Source organism: Aspergillus campestris (genome assembly GCF_002847485.1).
Source record: "Aspergillus campestris IBT 28561 chromosome Unknown P168scaffold_9, whole genome shotgun sequence".
Lineage (NCBI taxonomy): Eukaryota > Fungi > Ascomycota > Eurotiomycetes > Eurotiales > Aspergillaceae > Aspergillus > Aspergillus campestris.
Window position 1 is genome coordinate 237,059 of NW_020194344.1, and position 16,529 is coordinate 253,587.

The 16,529-nt window shown below is 50.6% G+C and overlaps 6 protein-coding genes across 6 annotated transcripts; 4 read left to right on the forward strand and 2 right to left on the reverse strand.

The window, feature by feature from the left end:
* Nucleotides 1-73: 73 nt before the first annotated feature.
* P168DRAFT_298246 (amino acid transporter) lies at nucleotides 74-1,857 on the reverse strand (the record flags this gene model as incomplete). The annotated part of the gene is made up of 5 exons (XM_024838249.1): nucleotides 74-192; nucleotides 251-453; nucleotides 531-1,262; nucleotides 1,330-1,702; nucleotides 1,773-1,857. The coding sequence occupies 5 exons, from the start codon at nucleotides 1,855-1,857 to the stop codon at nucleotides 74-76; spliced, it is 1,512 nt and encodes a 503-aa protein (XP_024691058.1).
* A 1,391-nt stretch (nucleotides 1,858-3,248) lies between these two features.
* On the forward strand, nucleotides 3,249-4,762 carry P168DRAFT_311850 (uncharacterized protein; the record flags this gene model as incomplete). Its single annotated transcript, XM_024839530.1, has 1 exon — nucleotides 3,249-4,762. Exon 1 carries the CDS (start codon nucleotides 3,320-3,322, stop codon nucleotides 4,760-4,762), a length of 1,443 nt encoding a protein of 480 aa, XP_024691059.1. The 5' UTR covers nucleotides 3,249-3,319.
* A 78-nt stretch (nucleotides 4,763-4,840) lies between these two features.
* P168DRAFT_328518 (uncharacterized protein) lies at nucleotides 4,841-5,221 on the reverse strand (the record flags this gene model as incomplete). Its single annotated transcript, XM_024841363.1, has 1 exon — nucleotides 4,841-5,221. The coding sequence occupies one exon, from the start codon at nucleotides 5,219-5,221 to the stop codon at nucleotides 4,841-4,843; it is 381 nt and encodes a 126-aa protein (XP_024691060.1).
* An 861-nt stretch (nucleotides 5,222-6,082) lies between these two features.
* Nucleotides 6,083-7,545, forward strand: P168DRAFT_346230 (FAD-dependent oxidoreductase; the record flags this gene model as incomplete). The annotated part of the gene is made up of 5 exons (XM_024841875.1): nucleotides 6,083-6,111; nucleotides 6,173-6,899; nucleotides 6,987-7,269; nucleotides 7,471-7,478; nucleotides 7,513-7,545. 5 exons carry the CDS (start codon nucleotides 6,083-6,085, stop codon nucleotides 7,543-7,545), a joined length of 1,080 nt encoding a protein of 359 aa, XP_024691061.1.
* A 397-nt stretch (nucleotides 7,546-7,942) lies between these two features.
* Nucleotides 7,943-11,853, forward strand: P168DRAFT_239924 (uncharacterized protein; the record flags this gene model as incomplete). The annotated part of the gene is made up of 9 exons (XM_024833689.1): nucleotides 7,943-7,980; nucleotides 8,163-9,182; nucleotides 9,232-9,563; nucleotides 9,620-9,860; nucleotides 10,764-10,921; nucleotides 10,992-11,143; nucleotides 11,213-11,464; nucleotides 11,534-11,645; nucleotides 11,699-11,853. 9 exons carry the CDS (start codon nucleotides 7,943-7,945, stop codon nucleotides 11,851-11,853), a joined length of 2,460 nt encoding a protein of 819 aa, XP_024691062.1.
* A 348-nt stretch (nucleotides 11,854-12,201) lies between these two features.
* On the forward strand, nucleotides 12,202-14,809 carry P168DRAFT_271735 (uncharacterized protein; the record flags this gene model as incomplete). Its single annotated transcript, XM_024835286.1, has 2 exons — nucleotides 12,202-12,219; nucleotides 12,351-14,809. The coding sequence occupies exon 2, from the start codon at nucleotides 12,464-12,466 to the stop codon at nucleotides 14,807-14,809; it is 2,346 nt and encodes a 781-aa protein (XP_024691063.1). The 5' UTR covers nucleotides 12,202-12,219; nucleotides 12,351-12,463.
* Between the last annotated feature and the right edge of the window lie 1,720 nt (nucleotides 14,810-16,529).

Below are 16,529 nucleotides of genomic sequence, written 5' to 3' on the forward strand. Positions count from 1 at the left end.
TGCGCCCATATTGAGCCAAAACCAAGACATCATAGCTCGGTTATACCACTCTTCTTAGGAATTCCAAGTAGATTTACCGAGTATGATCAATATCACTAGAATCAAAGGTAAACTCGTATCGAGCGCGGAACAACCAATCTGCGGCTCCAAAGATGAACGCAATACCGTAGATGACTGTCACATAGTTCATGTCTTGGAAATATTTGTCAGTAAGGTGATTCGCAAACAGGAGGAGGGTTGGTATACTCACTGGACACAGTAACCGGCATCTGATAGGGAAACGAGTACATGATGATTGTAAACAGGCAGAAGATGACCGTAATCACCTTAGATACTTTTCCAAGCCAGCCGAGATTAAATGGGCCCCTGGGCTGCTCTTCACCGCGAAGAAGAGAAAAGATGCAGGGGGCCAGGTAGGTTAGGTACGGGAATGTGATAACACCGGTGATGAGACTAGGTAGGCCGGTAGTTAGACATGATACGCCAGGAAAGAAAAAGGGAAAGAGGGAAAGAGAGAAAGAGATGCTCACCTATTAAACGCAGTGGTAGAGGCAATATAGATCAAGCCAAGTAGAAAGACAATGCTAACAGAAAGCAGATGGGCATAGAGCGGGACGTCCGACGTAGGATGAATTTGCGACCAAAGATGGGAGAATGGAAGCCCCCGATCACGAGAAAACGCCCAGCAAAGTCGAGATTGGTAGGCTTGCTGCGGGAGAAGTGAGAAGAAATAGGCCACCGTGACAAAGGTGATTGTAGCGAATGTGGCGGGCTTGCTTTGGAAGGCGATATTGAAAAGCTCTACCAGTGGAACGCCCGTTGGCGTGTTGATAACAGCGGTAAGATCCGTGAGAGCGTACATCAGCACGCAGGCAAAAGGAAAACCGGTGATAAAGCCAATCACCACTGTAAACAAGATCGCCTTGGGCACGTTCCGTGCAGGATCCGGAGTCTCTTCTGCCAGGTGGGTGGCACTATCAAGAGCAGCAAAAGCATAGTTAGCGTTAATTAGGCCGACTATGAACGCCATAGCATCGGATGACCAGCCACTATTGTTCTCCAGCGTGGCGAATATGTAACCTGGTCCGGTGTGGTCGTGGGTCGCTACAGGCAATGCAATTGTGATAGATATGCAAGCGAGCAGGCTAACCCACAGGCCGATGGAAACACTGCGCGAGACGACATGCTGCCAAAGATTGACTATGGCTGCTAGTATAGTCAACCCCATCGCTCCTAGGTAGATTCGCCATGCGTTCACCGTGCTGGTAAATCGAAGAGCTTGAGGTTATGAGTAGCTCGAAGAATAGGGGGCAAAGGAGTTGCACATACAGGTCTGGGTATGCGAGCTTCACATTACCAAAAACCCAGGTGCTCACGGCGATTGAAGTGCTTGTAGCAACACAATAAGCAGCAAAAAGATTGCAAATACCGGTCATGTAAGATAGAAGGCGCGCATATCCCTTTGGAGCCAAACGCATGGCCCAATAGTATTGGCCGCCAGCATTTGGCATGGCACTAACCAACTCCCCCAGGGCAATGCCTACAAATGAGTTGATCACAAACATCAAAATTAAACCGTATATAATACTGGCCGGCCCGGCCGCGGTGATACCTGTTGTAAAGGCACCGGCCACCCCCAGCCAGGAATTGGTGACCGTATATGCTAAGCCGACCAGTTGCCAGGTGCTAAACTTTCGTCGACCTCGACTGTTCCCAGCATCTGCAAGCAGACCTGTCAGACCCTATAAGGTACAGGTAAATGCGGTACTCACGTTGCATATCGAAGCTATCCCCGGTACTAAAATCCTCCACTGGTGCGTCCTGGTTTTTCTCCTTGGTTTCCACGTTTTGGGCCATGGTGCATTTAGATCAATTCACAAATCGGCTCAACCAAATGTTAAGTTGAGATGAGTGGACTGTAAGAGATGTGAAAGAGAAATGAAATGGTAGTCATATAGATACCGAGATATGGGACCGCTGGCAGGAGTCAACTAGTTTTAGGTTAGGGCTTTGATAAATCGACCACTGACAGTATATAAACCCGGATAGACCCCTCGGCCAACTTGTCCAACGATAAAGCAAGCTTCAAACAATCGATTAAGGTTATAAAAACCAACAGTCCGGGGCAGAGGCACCAACCCGGCGCCATCACTGAGGGGGCGCTATTCCCCCACACTCCTTATCTCGTGGCAAAGACCCATCCTGTTGCCGAAGGTCATATGCGATATGTTTAAATATCAAGATCGTCACGCAAGGATTCGATCACCGGGGTCGGCCAGGTGGCCTTAGCGAGACCAAAGTTCGGGTAACCGCCGAGAAAGGCAGGTAGGTGTAGTAGCCTGTAGGTGGTTGCGAGATCCACTTTTCCCCAGACACTCTGTTGATAGTTTAGCAGATTGCCAGGGTATGCTAATCTATAAACCGTTACACTAGTGACTCCCTGTTCATATCCTGTAACCATATGGTCGTTTAGAGTCCCTTATATATCTTCGGTTTGTGGGACTGGAATTATCTATAATCATACAATATTAGCACTGACACGTAAACAGTCTGGGGATATGTATATGACAGCCTCACTGTTATTCAAGTAAGGCAGCCAGCATAACTCTTCATTCACTAAAACAAAAAGCCGAACAGTAGTTGGGGAGAGCTTGAGGTGACTGACATTCCCAATATAAATCACTCTGTCGACCTCGATCCTGCAGACCATTTATGCTTGTTCAAATTCCACTTCATCTTCCTCACGAACTCAATTTTGGTCCTGACCTGCCTCGAGACTAGAGCCATATCCGCTTTTCATATCTCAAAATAGTACCAGCAAGTGTGAGCTAGAAGACCACCGTTCGCTTCTGGCATCTGTATCTTCTTTACAGTACTGTAAGTGTCGAAAGTCGAATACAGAAACTGTATATTCTAACTACTTCTCCATTAGCGTGACTTGGCATCATTCTAAACCAACGCCAGAGTTTCTGGGGATAGGCCGGTTTCTCAACCAACCGTATATCAGAGACCATATCTTGATGTGGGGCGCTGTCCTTGGTCTTTGGAATCGGCCCCAAACCAAGTGAACCAAGTGGTTCTGTCCATATCTATCGGCGTTGAAATCTGGCGGGTTCATGACAGTTTTCCCCGCGTTTGTAGAGGTTGGGAGCAGATAAGATAACCAGACAGATAGAGAATGATGTTATTCCCCCCCCACTACGGAGTACTTCTGAATGATTTCTCCCCTCGTCACTCCTCTTCGTCCACTTCTTACTCCTAACCCTCTCGTTCTTACGTTCTATCTTCTACTTTTTCATTTCCCACAGACACAGGCCCGATGGCTTCCTTTCGAGTGCGCTTCGCTCCCCAGCGAACCTACCATCTAGACCAAACTGAGAAAACTACGGCGGCACCGGACAAATCCCAGTCGAAGCCCACTCACAGTCGCACCCGGTCGGGTTGTCGAGGCTGCCGTCAAAGGCGTGTCAAGTGTGACGAGACGTTTCCGGTGTGCTTGCGATGTCGTCGCCGGGGTTCCATCTGCCAACCCGTCCTCCCGGTCTCACAATGGCAGCCCGAGGTGTGGTGTCTCGCCACCGCGAACCCCTGCACGCAGCTGTCCCAGCCGATCAACGCGAATGCCGATGTGAACATGCGCCTGCTGCAGTACTGGTTTGAGCGCATGTGTCAAATCATGAGTCTCGACCCCGACCGAAATCCCATGTCTTTCCACCTGCTCAAGTACCTGTCTGCCTCGAGTTCACTCGTCTATGTCATCCAGTGCGTGAGTGCGGCTCATGAACAGTACTTCCAGCCCTCCCAAATGGCCCTGTGCCTCGAAGAGCGAAGCAAGGCGTTGCGGGACCTGCGCCAGGAACTGCAATCCCAGAGCTCCGGCTCGCCCCTATCCTCGCTGATCGTTCTCATGCTGGGCATGTCGTCTTCTTGGATCACTCCTCGGCCGACAGACTACGGCCGGGAGCATCTGGTGGCCGCCCAGGCCTTTGTCGATATGGCCTTGGAGCAGCCTGTCCCTGTGGATGATGATTTGATGCATCTGACCCTGGGATTCTACGTTTATTGGGACATGGCCTGCTCTTTCTGTCTCGACCTCGCCCATCATCCTCCCGTCTCTCGACCCCGACTAGCCGCCTACGTGACGGCCGCTCGCTCGCGCTTCCACACCATCACTTCCCACTCCATCGACCTCTACTATCTACTCGGGCAGATCGGCCGATACTGCCGTACCGTCACCGAGGGCCTGCCCCGAGACTTCGTCCGCGAGACGACCTTCGAAGCCGACCTCAACTCCTACTCCTCCGCCGAAGAAGACCCGTACGCCAACCTGCTGACCGAGGCATTCCGCAACCACGGTCTCCTCATGCTCTACCGTCTCTGCGGTCGGACAGTATACATGGCATTGGAGGTTGAACCTGACGGGGAGGAAGAGGAAGAAGAAGACACCAACGAAAAATCCCCTGTTCGAGCGCTGGCGTTACGGACTCTGGAAATGCTACTTGTAACTCCGATTAGCTCGCCACACGTAAACCTACACACAATTCCGTTGCTCACTGCGGGGGCAGAATTGACATCGAAGGATACAGAGCTACGCGAGCGAGTGATCGAGCAGCTCCAGGCTGTCTATTCCACGAACCGCATCCCGCCGACGCTGTGGGTCATCGAGCTGCTTCAAGAACTGTGGCAATTACGCGACTCTGGGGTTGAGATGACATGGCTACAACTCATGCTCGCTAAAGAGTGGCGGCTGAGAATTGGCTAGTACAATCCATCTTATTCTTTCAAAGAAACGAAAAAGAAAACACCCATGATCAATAAGTAAATCTTCACATATAAGCAATCAAACAAGCGTGACCCTATCCTCCAAATCCATAAACACAGCCACATTCGCAAAATCCTCACTACACTCAAACGTAATCGTCTGCCCCTTCCTCATAACCATCAGATCACCCTTCGCCAGCGTGAAAGTATCACCCCCATGCACTTGGATATGGATCGTTCCCTGCGTGACGAACAGGAACTCGTCGACCGGCCAAACGAGCGTGTCCTTCCCCTTCTCGCGCAGCATTCCCACGGCCACCTTGCCGTCTGCGGAGCGGTAGATGATGGACTTTGTGCCGGAGTACATGGGGAAGGGTTGCGAGGGGAAGGAGTCCCAGGCGCCGTAGGGGATGGCGCTGGGGTCGGCGGAGCCGGTTTCGTTGCCTTGGTTGCGGGGCATGATGGTTCGTTCTTGGTTGTTGCTGTTGTTGTTGTTTTAGTCGTAGTCGTAGTCGTAGAAAGCTTTCTGTTGCGTATTAGCTGAAGTCTATGAGGGATTGGATGGGGGACCATGCGGTACCAGGAAGTAGGTAGTTGGGCTGAAGTTAGTAGCATGGATGTGAAGTCTTCCTGAAGGAAAACCCCATGTCTATACTACATGATAAGTATTGTCAGGTAGTGTGAACTGTCTATACTACATGATATAAGTATTGTCAGGTAGTGTTAACTGATACCACTTCGACTAACTACAGCTCATTAATTGCGCCTTCGCTTGGAATCCAAATCAGGAAATGGATATGCAGCACGCTGGGATGGCCCTCCCCGCATGCCACTGAAGTAGCATTAACATGATAACAGACATTCTAGATAGAGCCAGTAACCGATGCAATCCTGACCATATGCCGATTGGACGTTCCCAAATGCGGGGATACACTTTTGGGGGAAGAGATATAGTAAAGCCGGGGCTCCACCCTGCCCGCTTATGTTCTCAATATGGCAAGCTGTGGTGGGCGTCTCGTCGGCCCGCTTAGCACGGTAGCTCTCGCTGGAACTATGCAAATGAAGCTATCAAGTCTGTGCTTGTGTATCGCCTGATCATCGCCTGGCTCTTACTTAAGGAAAGATGATCAGGATGGGGCCTAGGGAATGTACGGGCAATGCCTTCAGCACTAACTAGTCTGTTCTGAGAAAATCTATTATATACCTACTTAGGGGTACATATTTTCGCTTTCGCCCATAAAGACAGTCTTTCACTGAACGAGATTACTTATTCTTATTTACGTTCCTCAAACGGTTGTGCCAGCAGTAACTTCTTCCCAACATGTCGAAAATAACAATATTGGGGGCCGGGTATGATAACATCGCATTGCTACCTACTACTCAGAATCAAACATGCTGATAACATTGTTAGAATCACCGGCATGGGAATCGCCAGCCAACTCCCCAAAAGCGCCTCCATAACAATCCTAGGCGAATTCCTCCCCGGCGACGCCATGGACCAACGCTACGTCAGTCAATGGGCGGGAGCCATCTGGCTCGGCGTGCACGATTCCACCCCCCGAGAGCAAGAAATGCAGCTGAACTCCTTTTCCGAACTCTGGCGCATCGCCGAGCGACACCCCGAGTCAGGCATCCGGCAGATCGAAATGACGGAGATCATGGACAACGGGGACCCGGACAAGGTGTGGTATCAGGGGAAGGTCCCCGGGTTCCGCTTTATGGCGCCGGAGGAGCTTCCCAAGGGCGCCAAGTTTGGTATGAAGTTCCAGACGGTGATCATTACGCCGCCGACGTTTCTGCCCTGGTTTCGACAGCGGTTGGAGGCGCAGGGTGTGAAGTTTCAGCGGACTTATGTCAAGTCCTTGCGGGATCTGAAGGGCTTGGGGGGTGATGTGCTCATCAACGCCACTGGGTTTGGTGCGATGAAGCTGTTGGATGTTGAGGAGAAACGCATCACTCCTGTGCGGCAGCAGAATATACGGCTTCGCAAGGAGGGATATAATCGGTGCTATATCCGTCGTGGGCCGGACGGGTACTATTCCACGGCGTTTGCGCGCGGAGATGGCACGATCTACATGGGTGGGATTAAGACCGTTGGAAAGGTCGACTTTGCTTCCTATGAGGATCAGCGTAAAAAGGTGACCCCTTCCCCCTACCTTCCTCCTTGCCTTTTTTGATCACTGTCCATAATTGCGTACTTCATACTTACAAGGTCAAAATTTTAGATCATGCAACGCCAGCACGAGAATCAACCAGATGTCTTCCCGTCGCCGAATCCCCTCGACTACGACTTTATTACAGACCATGTGGGCGTGTTTCCTATTATCGAGCACCAATTCGGTGGCGTTCGCGTCGAGAAGGAAGTCCTTCATGGACAGAAAGTCGTGCACGCTTATGGCCAGGAAGCAGGTGGTTATACCTTCAGTTTTGGTCTTGGGAAACAGGTGGCGAGCGATGTGCAGGAATATTTGACGGAGATACCCAAACCTGCCGATACACCTATTCCTAGTAAGTTGTGAATCAATATTGGGGTTGAGACTGGGGATGTACCCGTTTGTATTCAAAGATGAACCACATTTCTTCATACTTCTATAAGATGTTGTTTGCCTGTGAATTCAAGGTGGCTTATATAGATGTTTCTCCCACGTTTAAGATAATTAACAACATACTCTGTGATAAAGATGTAGTTATCTCAAACCACTCAATCAGTATATATAGTAGGTAGTATAAACTCTATTTTCCATGATAAAGACTGACAAGGATGTCCAAACTTTGTTATATTGAATTTCAGATTGCCGATCGACAACGGGATCATTGATCCATGCTCTGTATATCAGATTGGAATAAAACAATGACCATTTACACAAACAGAAGACAAATTGACCACCTCGTGCAAGACAGAAGACAGAAGACAGTAAAAGGGATTAATCCCTGGGTAAAAGTGGGTCCTCACTGAACTAACGAGGAAAAATGGCCAGAAACCGGGGGAGTTGCAGTGCTTCCTTACCGATGTTGTGTTAGTTCCATATCGGACCAGACGCCAAAACAATTCGTTCATTTCTCTCTCCTGCTTTTCCTTCTTTCGCCTCCCTCACTTTCGCTTCGGCGTTTCTTCCATTTCCACCCCTCAATTGAGGTTTATTGTACTCGATTCGATTTTTAATTGAATGATCAAGTCGTCATGAGAATTACTCGCTCCCAGACGGGGAAAACCCCTAAGTAAGTTATTGTTTGTTTTCATTAAAAAAGTGTGGCAAGGGGGAACCAAGACAACGGAAGGAAGAAATAATTATTGTGTCTACTTTTTTTTTTTTTTGTTTATTCTTCATAATTCATTCTTCGCGATGCCTCTACTTTTTTATTGTCTGCTCACCCGCTGACTTGTTCGGTGTTCGTGTTAGAAAAATGGACCGCCCCGGCTTCATCGAGACACCTGGCCGGAAAGCCACCCGCAGCGGCACACAGTCCGTCGAACCCGAAGAGCGCGAAATGTCCACTCCCCCGAGTGAAACCCCGAGCGGCGCTCAGTCGGTATCCCGACGACGGACGACTGGAAAGGTGAAGGAGGAAGACGTCTCCGAAGGACGCGCCAATGGCTCCGCGGGCAAGAAACGGCGGATCGTGGACGGCTGGGAGGAAGGACTGGATGCCAAGGTGGATTACAGCGGCCACTTTGAATTCGGAGGGTCGTTCGGAGTCCTGGCCATGATGATCGGCTTTCCCATGTTGATGTACTACATGTGGATTGGCGCCACCTACTACGATGGCAAATTCCCTCGCCCCGCGGAGGGCCAGAGTATGTCCGACTTTGTCGCGCACATGGGCAATCTGGTGTATGAGGGCGCATTCCCGACCCTCAAGGCCTGGACCGTCTACTGGGTCTTCTTCATCTTCGAGGGTGCCTGTTACGTGCTTCTCCCAGGTATCACGGTCATGGGTCGTCCGCTGCCGCACGCCAACGGAAAGCAGCTTCCGTACCATTGCTCGGGTACCTGGTCCTTCTACCTCAGTATCGTGCTGGTTTTGGCGCTGCATTTCACTGGCCTCTTCAAGCTGTACACCGTCATCGATGAATTTGGTTCGCTCATGAGCGTCGCCATCCTGTCCGGCTTCCTAGTGTCCTTTATCGCTTACTTCTCCGCCCTGGCCCGCGGAGCCCAGCACCGTATGACTGGTTACCATGTCTATGACTTTTTCATGGGCGCGGAGCTCAACCCCCGCATGTTCGGCATCCTGGATTTCAAGATGTTCTTCGAAGTCCGCCTCCCCTGGTACATCCTTCTGTTCACCACCATGGGAGCGGCTGCCAAGCAGTACGAGATCTATGGCTATGTCTCTGGCGAGGTTGGTTTCCTGCTGATGGCGCACTTCTTGTACGCCAATGCCTGCTCCAAGGGCGAGGAGTGCATCGTGTCGACCTGGTACGTGTTGTATATTTCCCCGGTCATGATGTAGCTAACGATGGGCTAGGGATATGTACTATGAGAAGTGGGGTTTCATGCTTATCTTCTGGAACCTTGCTGGTGTCCCTCTGAGCTACTGCCACTGCACGATCTACCTGGCCCAGCACGACCCGGCCACCTACCACTGGAACCGTTACTTCCTGGTGGCCCTCTACGTGGCATACCTCTTTGTGTACTGGGTGTGGGACACGACCAACAGCCAGAAGAACCGGTTCCGTCAGCAGGAACGCGGCACCATGGTGTTCCGGAAGACCTTCCCTCAACTCCCCTGGCAGACGCTGGAGAACCCCGAGACCATCTCCACCGATGCTGGCACCAAGATCCTGGTCGACGGTTGGTGTACGTGAACTCTCTAGTAATCTCAACACGTTGGAGTCGCGCTAATTGTTTTATAGATGGCAAAGCTCGCAAGATTCACTACACCTGTGATCTGTACTTCGCGCTCAACTGGGGCCTGATCACTGGTTTCGCCAGTCCGTTCCCCTGGTTCTACCCGGTCTTCTTCGCCTGCATGATCAGCCACCGTGCGCTGCGCGACATCCAGCGTTGCCGGACCAAGTACGGAGAGGCTTGGGCCGAGTACGAACGACGGGTTCCCTACCTGTTCATCCCGGTCAGTTTTCTCTCTTTACGGCAGTCTCTTGAAGACCAACCGGCTGACTGCTCTTTTAGTATGTGTTTTAAGGATGTGCGAGTACGCGGGATGCTTCATTGCATCGCATATGCCAGATCACAGGAGCAACTCTGGAACAGTCACGGTATATTCATCCAGAAATTCTCCTGCTGACATATTTTCCCTTGAATTCCGTGCTCATCCATCACTTAAGGGCACACGGCTCATATGAACAGCCGTGGGATTGTGCTAGAGCGTAGACGCTCTTCCTGTCCCAACCCTATATAACCCTTTCCCCAATCCATCATTTTTCCCCGTCCTTCTATATTCGTGTATATTCTTCGGATGCTATTTTTCTTGCCTTTGATTCGGATTGGAATCTGCAGTTCGTATTTTCTTTTTGTACCACCAGCACACATATAGCCCAGCCATCTTTCCTTCCTCTTTTTGGTATCATCCGGCGGTCGGTCAGAGGCTGTTTTGTGGAATAGCCTTCTTTACAGCAAATAATATATAATTATCCACAACTGTTACAATTGAAGAGAGATGCAGTAGGATTTCTGTGGCATGGAGCTCCACCAGAGCTTGTCTCGGTCGATCACATGACGTGGTAGCTTATCGGCCAACATGAGCTTGGCTGCCATATCACCCCACTATCATTCTACTCTCAGTCTACTTTAAACTTAGCACTTTAGTGTCAAGGTTTACTACTTCGAGCTGAATTGTGGAATCATACAAGCTAACCAGGCTTTATCTGATATTCTCTACCCATAAGTAGCGCATTGTCCACCAAAGCTCACTAATAACCCACCATGTTGATCCAAGAGTCTTTCCACGATGTGCCCACTACGGCGGATGGGAAGGGGCAGATGCGTATGCTTTCTTTGTTTCCTCCCCTCTTAAACCCGTTTCTGTTGGGATACTAGTGCTCGAGTTCATCAGTTCCTCAACAGTCACATTCATCATTTCCCAAGAGCTCAATCGCTGATAGTCAATACAGGCATCTATGTATTCCACCCCACCATCCCAGGCTACCCGAAGGCGCGGTTCCCAGGCGTCGTAGTCTTCAGTGAAATCTACCAAGGTGGGTAGTGACCAACCGTCGTGGTCATTCACTGCTTAAATTCTTCGAACATCAATCTAATACCCAACAGTGACCGGGCCGGTTGCACGTTTCGCACGACAGATCGCGGGCCAGGGCTATATCTGCGCCGCTCCGTCCAGCTACCATGAGTTTACGGGGCCGGAAGGCTTGCAGTATAATGCTGAAGATACGGACAAGGGGAACCAGTGGAAGATTAGCAAGGTATGCATCTCCCGCCTTGAGCTAATCCGAAGCCCGTGGATACAGCTCGTGTTAACATGTACTGGGTAGAAACTCGCAGCCTACGACGAGGATGCCTCCTTGGCTGTTGACTATCTGCTCTCGCTTCCCACGTGCAATGGACGTGTCGGAGCGACGGGCATGTGTCTGGGTGGACACCTTGCGTATCGATGCGCGCTGGATAGCAGGGTGAAGGCGTCGGTTTGTTACTTCGCTACTGATATCCATAGTAAAACGTTGGCGGCGGGGAAGAATGACGATAGCTTGGCGAGGGCGGGGGATATTAAGGGGGAGTTACTTATGGTAGGTCTTTTCCTGGTTTCCCCACTCATGATTAGGATTTTTGTTTTGTGGAATCTAACGGCGTGGCAGATCTTCGGAAAAAACGATACGCATGTCCCGCCTGAAGGGAGGGATCTGATTCGAAAGACCCTCCATGATAAGGGCGTGCTCTTTGGATTTTACGAGGTGGCTTGGGCGCAACGTACGTACTGCATGAGACATGTCTTGTCTGCAGAAACTGACAACGATCGATAGATGCGTTTATCCGCGACGAACTCAGCAAGGGTCGGTATGACCCCGCGATTAGCAAGGTGTGCTTTGAGATGTTGCTGGAGCTGTTTGGTCGTACGCTGAAGCTGGATCTGGGAGAGCATGATGGAAAGGAGCTGAAGGTGGAGGATGTGTGTTGAGTCATTCGTACCTGGGTACTTTCCTACCGAGCAAACATCTACGACACCTGATGTCTCCCCTCCTACCCGGGATGGTGGGGTGGAGTGCATAGATGTCTAAGTAGCTTTTAGTTTCAGGTAAATTTTTTCCAAGGACAAGTTTTATGCGGTCAAGAGCATGGATATAGGCATAGAACCTCATACGCACGTCATTCAAACGTAAGTCGCGTGTTTGCTGGCTCTCTTGGAGAATATATTTCAATGGATGTAGTTGCAATCGAGCTGTGAAGTCATCGTTACAGAACAAACGCATAACCTGACCGCCACCAACGTGATTCAAACCTAGACCAACCCATCGGTTTGGAGTTGCATATACAGTTACCTCAGGTAAGTGGTCTGTTTGACCTCCCATCAACGAGACATACGTTCGGTCATCATATTTGACCTTCCACTTTCCCCCACTATGTCATCCCTCTCCACATGTCGCAGTTCGGTAAATAACGCCATGGATCTATCAGACGCCGTGTACAGATTCGACCCTACGAGTGAAGATGCTGCCCAGTACCGGGCCAGTGGGGATGAGGATGAGTTCAAGTGGAAAGATAGGGACAATCCGGCCTCCTTCTTCGAAATGCTTGACCTGCCTAGACCGTCCTCATATCCAACTACAGAAGAGGTCCGCCAAGAGAGCAGGGACAGAGCGACCCAAATCTTGTCGACCTGGGAAACTCTGAGCAAGATCGTCGAGCGCCATGAAGAACGCATCCAGAAACGGTGGCGCCAAAAGACGCAGCACAAACGCCGGCAGATCCTCCTCACGGCGTGGCCAAACATGCCAGAGGTCCACCGGCCTGATTTTGCAGCGTTCAAAAAGGGAGTCCGCGAGCAGGCGCGAGAGGCATACCTATGGCCTTACATCAACCTTGAAGATTTGAGGCGACCAAGGCCCTTGCTCCTGTTTCTCAATGCCCGGGCCCGCAACCCACCACACTTGTTTGCCCAAGCCGATTTTGACGCCCTTCGCCTTGGTCGTGGCTCGAGTGTGATAAGACCTCCCTTTCTGAACTTGCATACCATGATGTTCGCTGGGAGGACCACACCGGAAACATACGGAGAACTGCTTGCATGGGATAAGAACCCCGAGGCAATGGCGTGGGCTATCGGCGGGAGAGGAATACTTCCAGGACCCGGCTTGTTGATTTTGGAAATCCAGCAGCGACTCTATGAGTTCCTGTTAGAGTGTTGCTACCGAATCTTCCATGATATCCCTCGGGAGTCCATCATCGTGGACTTCCCTGTTCAGCCGGAGCCCACGATCAAAGACGAAGGAGACTGGCAATCACTCGTGGCTATCACGGCAGACGCCCCTTACCGTCTTCCCGCCCAGCTGGACGTACGGGCCCTCGAAGACGTGGTCGATGCCAAACGGTCCGCAGCAGAGGATCATCTCCTGGCATTGCGGGAAGACCCGGGATACTTTGCAAGTGTCGTCGACGAATACAAGGAGCATCGATCGGAAATGATTTCCGATATCTATGGCAGTACCCATCCAACTCTGACGCCGTGGCCTGATCGTTTGTTTTGGAATCGTGTTTTGCAAAATGTTGTCGCAGAGGCTTACGTGGCCCTGGAGACATGGGACACTCTCCGTACAGCACTCGCCTACCTGCGTCGCCTTCTCTCCAAGTATCAGGGCCAGCTATCTCTCACTGAGGACCTTCCGCAGGATCTATACGAGGCATTTGTGCGTACTCGATATTTCCTGGAGCAATTCACGCGCGGTCCACTTGACCAACTGAAGGTCGCTGTACCGGCCTCCCCACCCCTTCGATCGCTCTTCGCGCGCCTGCCACCTATCCGAGGCTCTACAAAAATGCAAGTAGTATACAGGGCGAATAGACTCAGGTCACAGAGCCAGGATGAGCTGCTCTGGGTAATGGAAACGCTCTGGGGATCTAGTCTAAAGGTGCAGCAGGCCGGTCGCAAAACCCTCATGGACGAACTCGACCGCCTCGTTCAGAGCGACCCGAAAAACAAGGACCTCATATCGGGGCGAGTCGCCAGCATCGTTTCAGACCTGTCCGTCCTGTCCGAATGTCTCCACCAGATCGAACTCTTCCAACCCTGGGCAGCCACATTCGAAGCTGGCTTGACCGACGAGACCAGGAAGGAATACGCTGGTCTAGTCCATGGCTGGGGTGGGTTTCTTGTCTCCTTTGAAGGCACATCGCTTGGCCCTCTCGAGGCCCCGGGAAACCTTCGATTCTACTACCCCGTTGAGAAGAGACGAACCCGGGAGAATGTCGAGCTCATGCGATCCGCCGAGGCGAATCTGGACGCCTTCTGGCGTGCCGTGGACAGGCATATGCCCATCAAGAGCGGAATGACTCGTCAGAACGCTACCTACCGGATGCTGGCCCGGCTTTCTGGAAAGCTTCAACGAACGCCGGTCTGGGTGGAGCCGGAGAGGCCGCGTCCCAAGACGAAGCCTTCGGAGAAAGACGTCGCAGAGAACCAATTTGAGCTCGAGTACCGAACCAAGAAGACTGCCGACTCGACCCGCCCGGTAGCAGCAGCCACCAAGAAGGTGAAGGCACGCGGAACACCAGCTATCTCCGAGCAGCCTCCCGTGGAACCATCGCCGCCCCCGCAGACCGACACTCAACCCACATTCGCAGTCGACAAACGCTCCTTGAAGGTCTTCTCAACCCTCTTCTTCCAACCCTCACAGACAGCCCAACCCGGCGAAATCGCATGGACCGACTTCCTGCACGCGATGAGCGGGACAGCGTTTAGCGTGCAGAAGCTCTACGGGTCGGTGTGGCAGTTTACGCCGAGGAATTTGGATGTCGAGCGCAGTATCCAGATTCATGAGCCGCATCCTGTGGCGAAGATTCCTTATCAGTATGCGAGGCGGATTGGGAGAAGGTTGTTTAGGGCTTATGGGTGGCATGGGGGGATGTTTGGGGCTGCTTAGTTGGGGTGATTCCCCTGTGTCATTGTTGGGGGTTTTGTCTGGATTATCTTGAGATGGTAGGTCGCGATGATGTTTGGGAAGTAGATTTTGGTGATGTGTAGCTGGTTGTTTCTAGTATATTGTTTTTTTTTTTTTCTTTTTGGAAAAGAAGAATAGCTCTATCAATTCGTTGAATGTTAGAACACTATACTACACTCTGGGGTGTATGATATATACCACTAAACTAGAATACCACTATGACAAGCTTGAGTCCTTGGCTGACATCCCCAGACTCCCCTTATCTAGTAGGTGGTAGACTATAACATGGCCTGCGCCTCCGCAGGGCTCATAGATCTGGGGTCAGGCTGCACCCTGCGGGCTCATAACCATGAGTTTATTACTGACTCGCTCTGCTTCACATGGTCCAGCGACAACGTCCGAGAAAGGTATAAACTTTGGACTGGTATAGCTGTGTAGGTACCTTACCTCGTACCTGGAATACTGCATGCTGGGGTTCCTACAGACGGAGCAGCCAAATCAGATAGCCTTATTGAATTTGGAAATTGGACTGGAGATTAGGATGGAATCGTTACCCAAGTAATAGATGATGATAATCCTGTTGTCTGAATGTATGTCCGTCGTGGTTCCTCGGACAACTTCAATAGGAAGATTAGCAAGTAAGGCATCACTTTCTCGTCGGTTAAAGTTGTTCTGTTCGTGCCTTAGGTTGCATGGATTCTACCTTAGTAGAATCTAAGTAAGGGAGTGGGTGGGGGTAATGGTACGGTATGGGTGTCTTTAATACACCTGGTTTGTATGGTGAGTGTCAATCGTACCGTGTAACAGTGTTCTTGTCAGCTGTATTGTGGCTGGGTTGCTATGGATATGTCTTCTTTTTGATTATCCTATTTAATTCATCTGTCAAATGCAAGATGAAATCAGGATCTTCTGTCAGTTGGGAGGATCATAGATCGATCGACTTGGATTCTATCTTATTATATGTGTTGGGGGATGATCGCTGCTTTATCCTGTTGATGAGATCCTTATTTGCAGCAGCCATAGACCTAATCACAATAAACATGATAAAATGATTGAATCATACTAATAATAGTCATCATAGGATCATAATAATATATTGTTATTATTATTAAAGAAGACTGGACCATGGATCTGACCGGACAACCACAGGAACCAACTGGGTCCCTGACTGTTGATATAGCGTGGATTTCTTCGTTTTATTAATAGGCCTGGACGGGTCTGATTCTGGCCTGAATATCCTGGATTTCCACCATTCATTCAATCCTCTTCAATCTCTCTCTTGACCACATCTTCCGTCTCTCTATCTCCAGCCTTTTTACTTCATTGACCACGACACTACTCCGTACATCTCAAGAATATTGCACTGTCAACTGCATCAATCAATCATCACGGCCCTTCTCCCCTCGGGTCTTAGACCAGAACCAACAGACCATCGCCTCCTCTAGCGTCCTCTCCTCTACCTATCGAATCCCCCCATTTTTCTCCATTTCCCCATTCAATTCCACTAGTTGATCTAAAGTAACCTCTCGTCTTCCTTGTTCCCTCTTTTTTTCCTTCTTTTCCTCTCTCGCTTTCTTTCCCTCTTCCCGGTTGTTGTGTTGGCCCATCCCCTCTCAGGCTATCCTCCTCAGGCTATTCTCTCAGCCTGGTCACGTCAACTCGACCGTCCCCGTACATACATACCATCTCTCCTGCACATAGA